The 12,455-nt window shown below is 48.2% G+C and overlaps 1 protein-coding gene across 9 annotated transcripts in view; it reads right to left on the bottom strand.

The window, feature by feature from the left end:
* Window positions 1–1,128: 1,128 nt before the first annotated feature.
* The window catches only part of CLYBL (citramalyl-CoA lyase), a 299,050-nt gene continuing 287,723 nt past the window's right edge, over window positions 1,129–12,455 (bottom strand). For 4 of the 9 annotated variants that reach the window (XM_054446028.2, XM_054446029.2, XM_054446027.2 and 1 more), the window contains 2 exons: window positions 9,336–9,455; window positions 8,204–8,331 (listed from right to left, as the gene is read on the bottom strand). In XM_054446028.2, the coding sequence (XP_054302003.2) occupies window positions 9,360–9,455 (96 nt within the window). In that variant the 3' untranslated portion in view covers window positions 8,204–8,331; window positions 9,336–9,359. Of the gene's footprint in view, window positions 7,930–8,203; window positions 8,352–9,335; window positions 9,456–12,455 lie in introns of those variants that run through there. The other 5 variants (XM_063651079.1, XM_063651082.1, XM_063651076.1 and 2 more) reach the window with 3 other exon arrangements.

The raw sequence follows: 12,455 nt of genomic DNA, 5'->3' as shown, positions 1-12,455 counted from the left end.
GCTTGCTCACCCTACAGAATTGATGAACTGGGGAACCTGATGTGGAAGCATGAATCTGAGGAGCTCGAGGAGGGAGCTGTGTGGTTTAGTGGAGAGAATTTAGAGAGTTTAGTGGTAGTCTTGGTTTTGCCAGCAGTGTGACCTTGAGCAAGTCCCCTAGCAGGGCCAGTAGTTGCACAACTCCAGGAGGTGCCCCTAGCATTGCATTTTTTTCTATGTGGATGGTGCCCCCTTCAGCCAGGAGTTGGTACTGCATAATCCTCCAGCCCTTAAGGGTCTACAAAATCAGGGGACTGGACAAAATGATCAGATGAGTTTACAGTCAGAACACCTCCAGCACTGAGAGAAACTTCCATAGGCCAGCAATGGAGCTAGGAGATTGTTAATAACAACGAGATAACAAAAGAGCAACGCAGCTCCCCAAAATGCACGTGGCTGTAGGAGTGTGCCGTCCTTTCTGGTATGTCCCAGAATTTGAACATGTTTTCCTGTGAGAGCATATACTTCATCTAGTAATGAAAGTAAATATGAAGGCCAGGCCAGGTGGCTCATGTCTGTAATCCCAGCACTTCGGGAGGCCGAGGCGGGTGGATCACCTGAGGTTAGGAGCTCGAGACCAGCCTGGCCAACATGGTGAAACCCCATCTCTACTAAAAATACAAAAATTAGCAGGGTGTTGTGGTGCACCCCTGTAGTCCCAGCTACTTAGGAGGCTGAGGCAGGAAAATTGCTTGAACCTGGGAGGCAGAGGTTGCAGTGAGCCAATATCTCACCACTACATCCAGCATGGGTGAAAGAGTGAGACCCTATCTCAAAATAAATAAATAAATAAATAAATAAACATAAAAATAAAGGAGAAAATGGGGTTCGCTGAGTAGAAATACATATTCCAACCAGCTCTGCACAGTGGGATTCCCAAACTCTACTGTGCGCAGGTTTGGCCCCTGGGTGGAAGTCACTTGATCTTTACTGAATGCCTACTACGTGCCAAGCATGATGCTAGGTGCTTTAAAAATACTGTATTTATTTATTAGTTTTTATTTCTCTTTATTTTACATTCATTCTGTAAGAAAATTATTTTAAGAAATTATGGTAAAATATAAGAAACAAGATTTACAATTTTAACCACTGTGGCATTAAGTACATTCACACCGTTGTGCCACCATAGCCCTCCTCTTCTCCAGAACTTTTTTCATCTTGCAAAAATGAAACTCGGTACCCATTAAACAGTAACTCCCCATTGCCCCACCCCCAACCCCTGGCAACCAGCATATGCCAGGTGCTTTTGAATACAGTAGTTCATTTAATCCTCCGCCACAGGTTAGGAGCTCTAGAAGCAGATGCTCAGACAGACTTTAGGGTGCAAGATGCTAGGGAACAACGTCCAGGAAAGGAAGGAGAACTCAGGATTAGTGTGAAGGAGAAGTTGAATGGCTAAGGAGACCCAACAAAGTCTTGGCTAACCCCACTGGAAATTCTGGCATGTGTGTCCCACCTCTGGCCAAAATGGTGGGGGGCCCTGGAAGGGTCTTGGGCAAGGCAGTGGGGTGGGGAGTTGTCTGCTGACTGCATCTCCCCAGCCCGGCAAGTGGGGATCCTGGAAATGGCGCATCTCTCTGACTACCACATCCTCATAGCAACTCTTGGAGTTAGGTGTTTTTATTTGGGTAGCTGAAGAAACTGATGTTCAGAGAGAATAAATGGCTTCTTCTTCTGTCTGCACGTAACCTAACCCATTAGTGGTAAAGCCAGGATCAGAACCTAAGTGGAGGGTCCTGATTTTAATGAACACGTTTTCCACAAGTTCATGCTGGGGATGAGAGGCGAGAGCAGGAGAGGGATCAGAGATGTGTGACAATGTCCAATATTCAAGGCATCCACACTATTTTTGGGGACACACACATCTAAACAACCACTATAATGAAAATCCAATCCATGCAACAGAAGGACTAAGGGAAGAGCAGCAAGTTGCCTCTGGGGGAGCTGGGAGGACCTCACAGGAGTGGCTTTCAAGCTGTGTCTTAAAGAATGCTTTGGCGTTTGTTGGGTGTCATAGAGAAGGGAGGGTTACAGCTTGTGCAAAGGCTTCAGAAAAGATCAGTGTGGACAGTGGCCAGGGCCTCTTAAGAGAGCCATGCTGTCACTGATGTGGATACACAGGGGCGGGGGCAGGCAGTGGCCGGAGCTCCCTTCTGCCAGCCTGGGAGAAGCTCCCGAGAGCTTCCACCTGGAATTCCACCGCAGGAATTCCAGACCCTAGAAATTAGATGGGGAAAAATGGATGTGCCCTTGTCCTCACTTGGGGGTTTGGGTTATTAGCCAGCACAGTTCTCCCAGAAAATCGAAGCCAGAAGTTCATGTTGGTTTTTACGTTCTTCCTTTCACAGAACTCAAAAGACCAACCCCCTGCCCCTTATTAACATTAAGCCAGATGCCTAGAGTGTGGAGTCTTCGGAAGAAACTCTCCACCACAAAGCTCTCTAAAATGGAATGTTCATTTCTCTCTTGATTCTATTAGTGTGTCTGATTATGAAGGAAATTTGATTCTGTGTTTAAAAACAAAACAGAACCCGGCCAAACCAGCTATTTGGCGTTATGTAAACCAAAGAAATCCAGTTTCTTGTCACTGAATCTCTCCCCTTTAGCCAGCTATTGTAACATCATCACATAGCCAGCGTTCAGCCTCTCTTGTTTTTTGTAAGATGGAGTTTTCAGCATATCAACTCTTTTATTTATGTAATGAAAGGAATCTCTAAAGTTCCTTCCAGGCCTGGGGCTCCAATCCTCAGGGAACCTGTCCAGTTTTCTTTCTTTTTTTTTTTTTTTGAGACGGCATTTTTGCCCTTGTTGCCCAGGCTGGACAGTGGCAGGATCTTGGGCAACCTCTGCCTCCCGGGTCAAGTGATTCTCCTGCCTCAGCCTCTCGGGTAGCTGGGATTACAAGCATGTGCCACCACACCCGGCTAATTTTTTGTATTTTTAGTAGAGAAAGGGGTTTCACCATGTTGGCCAGACTGGTCTTGAACTCCTGACCTTAAGTGATCTGCCCACCTCAGCCTCCCAAAGTGCTGGGATTACAGGCATAAGTCACTGCACCCGACCCAGTTTTCTATATGTTTACATGTTGCATGTAAACATGTTTACATGTTTTCTCTCTCAACAGTGAGAGAGAAATTTTCACCGACAGAGGAGTCTCACACAGTTTTGGGATTCCTCCTCAGTCAATGGTAGACACAGGTGAGTTGAGAGGCTGTCTTACACCCATCCTGGTGACAGCCAGCTTTGTCCTGTGACTTAGGTGTGGGTAGCTTGACTCTGAAGTCTGGCCCCCTTCTACACCTTCCAGAATGGGTTTGTTCTTGAGCAAGAGCTTGTATGGGAGAAAAGCACCTTAACTTGGCCAAATTCAGCCCTAAGCCTGAGGACAGTTTTCCAATTCCCCGCGTAAGAGCAAAGGGGGAATGGGGCCAGGATGGAGTGTGTCTCTCTGCACATTTGAAAGGCTGTGTACAAACAGAAGGCCTGGCCTCACTCCTCAGACCTCAGGCAGGCCTCTGACGGGTTGAGGACTGCAGCCTGGCATAGCTCCTGCCCACCAAAACTGGAGGGGAGAGGGAGATGAAAGGTGGAAAAAGTGGCTGGTTTCAAAGCATATGGCCTGCAGTTTTTCAAACGTTTTTAATTCCTAATTCGCACCTCTCTTGTTATCATCACACACTGTAGCAGCCAATGGCACTTCTTTTTGCTTTGACACTTGACATTATTTTAGGCCTCTGCTCCTCCTTTGGCTTCCACAAGGGCATTCTAATTTCAAAAGAAAAGTTCATCTGGAATAAGTCCTGTGACTGGCCCCTCTGGCACCCAGTCGGGTTCAACAGGTGTCTGTTGAATGACTAAATGAATGAATGAAGCAAATCCCTTCAAAAAATTCGGCGACATCTTTACTTTCAGCAAAATTTCCCCATTTCCTTCTTAAATTTGAGATTACCACTTAGAGTGGCCTCCAGGGATTCCCAAGGGAAATCGGCAAAGTTGACTTAACAGTTTTGCAAAAACTCATAACCAAAAAGCTACCATAAAGGGAATGTTCATTTTCCTCTTGATTCGAATACTGTGATTGAACAACGTGGGCGATTCGACTGGAGGACTGAAAAGCAGGGGACCGGGATCGGCCCTGCGTCCGTCCCTCGGGCTCGCGGCCAGGCGGGGTGAGGCCGGGGCTTCGGTCAATGAGACCACGGCCAGGGAGCTGCACCAGGAGCCTGCGGGGCCCCTCGGGGCTAGTCGTTCTGCGTGGCTCGGGCGCGGATTCGGGGCTGCAAGGACCCCAGGTCCAGCGGGACCCCAGGGCGGGCGGGAGGGCCCTGCGCAGGTGTCCGGCCTGCGCGCAGGGTGCGCGGGGGTGCTGGGGCCTGGGAGACCCGAGAGAGACGATATTGTTACAGTGTAACGAGTCTGATTAACATGCTCCTGACACTTTCTCTTAGTTTCTCGGGCTCCTAGCAACAGCGCACAAAGGCGCGGGATTGTCCCGGGCTCCGCGGGGACACGGGGCCGCCTTTGATCTGCCACCATTACAGCCGGGCTGCGCGACAGGCGCGCGGGCTCCGGGCGGCCCGCGGCGGGCGGGCGAGCGGGGCCCACAGTCCAGGCCTCCTGGGCCGCCACACTCCCCCCGCCCCGGCCTCGGCCTCGGCCCCGGCCCCGGCTCCGCGCACACCCGGGGCGCAGGGGACGCGGCCTCGGGGCTCCGCGGGGCTCGGCGTCTGCGGCCACCGCGTGTCCCCCGCGCCCTCCTGCCCGAGGGGCCGCCCACCCCGGCTCGCTGTGCCCTTCCCGTCGGAAGAAGCAAAAGTCAAACCCAGCCGGTCACTTACAGTGGAAAAAAAAAAAAAATCAGTTAAAAGGAAGGGCATGAATGACAAAGAAGTCCCAAATGATTCTGGCAAAACAAAACGAACTCGCCCCGCAGGCTGCAGCGCGCTCGGCGGAAACGGGGTTCGAGTGGCCGCCGCCGCCCGGGCGCTAACGACGGCTTCGGCCCCTTCCCGCAAGTCGCTCTTTACGTTGTGGGCAATTCTTATTGACTCGGAAGGCGATATGCTGCCAAATAACAACTGGAATTTAAACAAACGAACACCGCTCCCTCCAAAACCAGCCCGTGCAGAGCTGCCGGTTCCCAAGCGCGCCAAAAGGGGTCTGGGAAAGTCACGGATCCTCCGTGGGGGCCGCACTCAGGTACCCCGCTCTGCCCGCGGGAAAGACAGCGCGGAAAGAAAGGCGGAGACTTTCACGCTGAAATGCTGGGGTCTGGTCATGCCTCCCCCCTCCCCGCGAAGATGAGCCGGGAAGCCTGGCAGGGGCTCCGCGGGTCACACCCGACCCTCGGCCGCGTCCACGAGCTCGGGGCCTGCGGGCCGTCTCAGAACCTGTTTTGTGCAATTCATTGCTTTTCTAGCACTAGAGGAAAGAAAGAAAACACAGAAGATTCAGTTTTCCAAGGTAAACTGAAATCATAAAAGCACAAGGTCCTTCCAATTAAAACAAAAAAACCCGTATTCTTTTTTTTCTCCTCGTGGCATCGTTAGAAAATGACAATGTCCCCAATGAAGAAAGTCAGTTTCCCGAACTCCCGCAAAACGACCGGGTGCAAAAGTGTGAATGATAATAATATGTCTATTTTAGAGATGGGGGGGAAAACGACATGGTTTGTTCTATCTGCCCAGCGAAATATGCCAGGGAAGGAGTTAATTTCAAATTCAAATCGGAGGCAGTGAAATCTTCATCCCGCAGGACTGTTTTCCCAGCCGTCCCGGGAGGGCGGCCGGGAGGGCTAACACTGGGACATCAGACGGGAACGCTCCCGGATGCCGAGAAACTTCCTAACTTGTGCTCACAGACACTGCCCGACTCTGACTGGAGTTCCCTTCACCATTTCAATAAAACATGACTGTATTGATATAATCCTCTATACATTAAAATGAGGTTGTCACAGATTGTCATTAAGACCTCAGTAAAACAATGAAGACATTATTGGGCACCCCCCCTCAGGCAAGGTATTAGGGGAATAAAGCAATCTACACCACACGGGTCCTATTGAGATTAATGAAAAAATTATGCAAAAAAAAAAAAATCTCAATTTCATTTTCCCGTGACGGGGCTTTGCATACATACAGTCAGTCTTGCCTTGCACCTGATGATTTATTAAACTAATCTACAGTGATCACCACTGATGTTCTCAACTCAATCTTGTCCCGGCTCATTTTCTAAGTAATTGTTTCTCATTAGTTCTGATAATGTTTTAATAGTGTTACCCATAATTTAGACCCCAAGAATTAATAACAGGGGGGTGATATGGCTAAGCGGCTTGTGATGAGCTACGCAAAATATAAACAGGTATGGTTTCTAATTAATCAGATTAGCTGCAAGGTCCTCTTCCTGTCACCTACGCCTGGCTCAGGAGTCGGGCAGCTCTCCCTTCCCCATATCGGGGGTGCCTGGTCAGCCCAGTGGAGATCACTCACCCACCCTTGGCTGCTCTCCCACCTTTCCCAGGGTACCTGGGCCCACCCATGGCACCACAGAGATGCGGGTGGGGAAAGAGGGGGAATACCCTTTGCCTTCCAGCATGTTCTTCCTGGAGTTTTGTTCTTCAAGGACTAAGGCACCATGGGTTTCTGATCAGGACTGAACTCTCTTCTGGGACCCTCGTCGTTTGGGTCTCTGTTCAGGGAATGGGACTTTGGTCCAGATTTGTGGCTCTCATAGGTCTTAGTCTCATGATACTACCCTAATAGGGACCATGGGTTATGAGGAAGATAATAAACTGGACATTTGGGGAGACTGAAACAAGGTGGTTTTGTCTGAACAAAGCAGTTTGGGATGAGGGCAGGGGCATGGCGAGCAGTCCGATGTGGTTGGGACCTAGGAACCCGTGGCCTGGGAGTGGCCAGCAGTGGGAGGCCTAGCCAGTCCGGCCTCCGCACCACCCAGGGGCCTTACGGAGGGGCCTGCTTTTCCCCAGGTCTGTAGGGCTCCTTGGCTGGGGACAGGAGGCTCCCAGTGAGGCCTTGAGGAGGCCCCTCTGTGTGGGGCTGGCTGGCTGGCTGCCTGTGGGGCTGGGGTGGAGACTAGAACGCAAGCCCTTCATCCCCTCAAGCCAAGGGCTTCTCTGGATTAGGCTGGAGGATAGGAAGGGTAGTTAGATTGGGGTGAGGGCTGCCCATAGGAAGGACAAGGTGGGGTTTATTTTCTTCTTTTGCTTAGGGCCAGCTCTGCCTCCACTGCTTCTAACACCCTCAGCGGGTGTGTATGGCAGGGGCAGAGTGAGAGAGGCCTTCTTTTGCCTTCCCACTGCCAAGCCATCCTCCCATCCCTCTGTGTTCTGAGCAGAGGGGCAGACTGGGTGTGCGCAGCGTGGTCCTGGGTTACCTGGTGTGCACCTGACTCCAGGAGTCCCGTCCTGGGTGGGTCCCAGCTGCAACAATGGGTGCTCCTCTGGGAACTGGAAGCAGTGTGGCTAGAGGCCATTCAGCTCTGAAGTTGGCGAGATGCCATCTTCCTCCTTCCGGCCTCTGAGTGAGGATGGGGCTAGCTCCCACCTTCCTTTCTGGCCACTCTGGGGCAGCACAGGGTGGCCAGGGTGGAGGGTGGCACTCCTCTATGAGGGACCCCACGGAGCGTGTGCCACCTCCATTTAGGAGCTATCTGTCTCCTGGATCCCGTGTTTGAGAAATGAGTTGGTGTCTTCACAGAATGAGGATCCCCAGAGCCATCTTGTCCGTTGCTGGCTCCCCACATGCCTGTCCCTCTCTGCTGTGCACTGGGGTGGGTGGGGGTCGCCTGGTGGCAGTGGGACTCTGCGGCTGTGCTTTTGTGTGATGGTGCCTCTCCTGGTGTCTAACCTCAGCTCCTCACCTCTCGGGCTTCCTGTGGGAATTGAGAGAAGTGGGGAAAAGGAGAGGCCTGGTTGGGGCTCATGCTAGGGGCCGCGGAGGAAATAATCCAAGAGGGCGTAGGAGGAGGTGAAAAATGAAAGTAAAAAACAACTGTTTTCTATTTACAAATTTAAATAAACAGAACAGCCTTCCCCGCGGTGTTTGTCTAAGAGTAGCAGCGTTGCTGCTGTGTAGGTCATGAAAAGGTTGGTGTAGAGTTTAAAACTTCCCATTCTGTTAATTTCTTAAGGAACAGTCGTCCAGAGTCTCGGCACAAAAGCTCATGATTTAATGAGGAACAGAAACAAAATCTCTGATTGTTGGTGTTTCAAACTTCATTGGCGTCCTCTGGCAAGCACAAGTTGATCCCTCTGCAGCTTCAATACCCTTTAGCCTTCAATATAAGAGTACATGCTGAATAGGGAACAATGGCTGGTTGTTATGTTTATTTACCCTTACTACAAGCTGGGTTAACCTCTTCAAAACAGCTTTACTAAGCCCGTTAACCACACCACCCATCTGACCTGCAGCCGCATCTCTAATGTGATGCAAATCTCGCAGGGCCACATGCACCAGCTCGGGTGCATTGTGTCTTCTGAGACGCTACAAGTTTATGACTGAGGGAGTCCTGTCCGGGCCACACATTTCCAGGGGGAAAGAGCCTCAACGGCAAACAGTTAAACGGGATAATAAAGGGGGAGAATGGATGGTCTTGTGTTTCTGCACATTTATTTTTTAATTGCCGGTAACGGTTGACCCACAGCATTCACCGAGGATGATAGCTTTCGTGTTCATCATCTAGCGGTTCAAGGACATGGATGTTTCGTTTTAGGGGTGGAGGTTAATAGTAACCAGTTTTGAAAGTTTATTTTTAGAAAGTGTCTTTTTAAGCCAATATAATACTTAGTATCCTTTTTTGATGCCATCTCTGTTGTTTTATCAGATTACTAGTGAAATAGAGATGACCCCTTAATGTTGTTACTATGTTTTAAAGGCCTGGCTTTTCTTAAAATTATCTGTGGTGTCAGCTGTATAAATGAACAAGCAGGAAACATTTACTAACATGAGAAGGGTGGAGGGAATATGTCTATTTGGGAAAGATCCATTTCATTAAAGACCTACCTTCCCCTCACAGCCCATCTTTCCCCAGGATCTTACCTCCCTGTGAAATCATAAGCCCATATTTGTAATACACTAAAAATGATAAAATCATAAGCTTGGATCCAAAAGGAAAAACGTTCATTTTTTTAGGGGAATAACTGGCCAGTGAGACTACAACAACAAAATCGTGATTAACATGAACTGTAAATGGAGTCAGGTCCCAATCTGGCATCCTAACAAGTTGCTTTGAGTATTGTGGTTTGTCTTTAAGAAACCCACTGTATAAGTTCAGCCCACCTGATGAGAGCTTCATTTAACAGATCATTTTTCCTTGATGGAGGTGGCAAGCGTAACAATGTTCTGGGCCTGCTTCAGTAATGGCATGTCGATCATACTCCCTTGGAAAGTAAAGGCTCCCTGGAAAACAGAGAATACAAACTTCCTGAAAGAATGCTCGAAATTATAGGTTTCCTTTCTGTGCACACTTGTACAACAAGAACATTTTAGATTCCACCTGAATTATACTGACTTTCCCACCCAACTTTTGAGAAAGCCAAAGTAAATTACAGAGGAAAGACTTCTTTTTTCCTCCTAAAGAGGGGAAAAAAATAAAAATCTTCAGCATTTTAATGGAGAGGAGAAACACATTGGACACAAGACAGCAAACTGTTCAGTTAACTCTTGAAATCAAGCAGAAAACAGCTGTGGAGGGAAAATCTAAATACTTCCCTATATGTTTTTGAAATATTATGTAGAACTTTAAAAGCAGGAATATATTCTGGCAACTAAGGTTATGAGAAAATGCAAGGTAGGGTTGTACTGAGTACAAAGAGATGAGTCTGTTGGTACACACTTACAGAAGACGATTAGAATTACCAGGGATGGCCAGGCGCAGTGGTTCACGCCTGTAATCCCAGTACTTTGGGAGGCCGGGGCGGGTGGATCACCTGAGGTCAGGAGTTCAAGACCAGCCTGGCCAACACGGTGAAACCCTGTCTCTAATAAAAATACAAAAAAATTAGCTGGGTGTAGTGGTGCATGCCTGTAGTCCCAGCTACTCGGGAGGCTGAGGCAGAAGAATTGCTTGAACCCAGGAGGTGGAGGTTGCAGTGAGCCAAGGTCACACCACTGCACTCCAGCATGGGTGACAGAGCGGGACTCCATCTCAAAAAAGAAAGAAATACCAGGGACATGAGCTGTAACAAAGGAATCATAGATCTGCTGAATGTTAAGATGGGAAGGCATCTCTGAAATCTCTTGGAATAGTCCCATTTTACAGACTCGTTTTTTAAAAAACTTCTACCATACTTATATAGACTGTGTCAAGTAACCTAAGCCCTGTTTTAGATGAGGAAACTGAGGCTCAGAGTAGTCAAAGAAGGAAAAAAAAGAAGTGATCTTCCAAGGTCATGTGACTAGGGAAAGCCAGAGCTGGGGCTGATGCTTGGGTCTCAGAGCTTCAAGCCTTCATCAGAGATCCCCACATTAAGAAGACAAGGTAGCTTCTTTAAGTGCATCAGCAAAAGATAGATTAAATGGACAGAAAGCAGTGTGCTCAGAACCCAGAGTTAATGTCTGGTTATTTGTGTTCTTTTAATCACTTCCTTTTGCTGCTTACAATGATACCCCTTCATCCTAATCCACACTGCTTTGACCTGTTGGCAAGGATGCTGGTGTGAGTGGGTTGCAGGGGTCCTTCGAGATCTGCAGGTGGTTGGGGCAATCCTAATGCACATTGATGATGGTCCATTTGCATCTACTGCAGCCCGTTTCTGGATTTCACAACAACAGTCAATGCTGATGTTACTCGGGGCTGCTGGGACAAGAGTGCTGGGCTCCCATGATGAGGGCTGAGAGGTAGTAACTTACGATAATACATAGGATGGAGGTAAAGAAAAATGGGGGGAATCCTTAGCAATGACTTTTGGGATTTATTTTTCGATTGAGAGGATTCTAAGCCTACTAGGATTCGAATTTTTACCAGCAGTGGCCAACCTTTTTAGCCTTAGAAAGGATGACTCTTACTCACAGGAACACCTGTGTGGCCTAAATTCCTGTACTGTAAGTCACTTCCCAGCCCTCTCGTTTTTACTGTTTATACCCCTAGATTGTCCTTTCCATAATTTCATTCAGCCTCGAGCTAATTTTGGTCACCTCTGTGACCAGGAGGAATTTTCCTAATTTGGTTGGAAGTTCCGAGGAGGTCCTGTAGGTTGGCGTTACATGGAAATCTGGGCCTGGGTCACATGCTGTTTTACAAGGCAATCGTCTAGTTTTCTTACTGGAGTAAATGATGAAGACCAAAGGCCTCTTGGTTATCTGCCCACCAAGTGGATTATGGCCCCGTAAAACAGCACATCTGTCCTGCTAGGGTTTAAACAATAGGCTGGGGAGACGAAATTAGCATAGATGCACAGGAAATCAAAACGGCGTGCAGAGAATCCAAACGGTGGCTGTGAGTCTGTGCCATGTTCCCGAACCTGCTTTGGGTTCCACGTGCACATCAAAGATGAAAAACACTTCATGTAGTTTTTCAAGACTGGGAGATCATTTCTTCTATGGTAGCAGGTTTTGCTTGATTTTCTTTAATGAAGCTTAAGGTGCAAAACAAAATGTAGCATTTTTCTTGTTTCCTGCATCTCTGCAAATGGAGGATTGTAGTGTTATGAACGAGACTGCCTAGCGAGAATATCCCCAGGCTCTCACATAGCCACCTATAATTTAGGTGGTATTTTTTTAACATATGGATCTATAGGTGAGATGAAAAATGGTCTATTGGTCAGGATTTGGAAAAATGCAGTTCATCAAGAAGCTACTTGGATTTTTGAGGAGGGTTTGAAATCTTCCTTAATGATTATATTTTATATTTATTATATATTTTTTGAGACTGAGTCTCGCTCTGTTGCTCAGGCTGGAGTGCAGTGGTGTGATCTCGGCTCACTGCAACCTCCGCCTCCCAGGTTCAAGCGATTCTCCTGCCTCAGCCTCCCAACTAGCTGGGACTACAGGTGCGTGCCACCACGTTTGGCTAATTTTTTTGTATTTTTAGTAGAGACTGGGTTTCACCTTGTTGTCCAGGCTGGTCTCGAACTCCTGGCCTCAGGTGATCTGCCCACCTCGGCCTCCCAAAGTGTTGGGATTACAGGTGTGAGCCACCGCACACAGCCTCATGGTTAAATTTTTTTCACACCCATGTTACTGTAATAATAATAGCTATAATTTTTTGAGCAGTTCCTACTCTGGGGCCTGTTGCCTGGCACTTTACATACATTATTTCATGTAATGCTCATAACAGCACTTTGAAGTAGATACCATTATCTATCCCCAGTAAAACTTTTTCTTTTTAGTTGTGGCAAAAACATAAAACATAAAATTCACCGTCTTAGACATTTTTAAGTGTATAGTTCAGTAGTGTTA

The sequence above is a fragment of the Pongo pygmaeus genome, chromosome 14, assembly GCF_028885625.2.
Source record: "Pongo pygmaeus isolate AG05252 chromosome 14, NHGRI_mPonPyg2-v2.0_pri, whole genome shotgun sequence".
Classification (NCBI taxonomy): Eukaryota; Metazoa; Chordata; class Mammalia; order Primates; family Hominidae; genus Pongo; species Pongo pygmaeus.
This window is presented reverse-complemented; position numbering and strand designations above follow the sequence as displayed.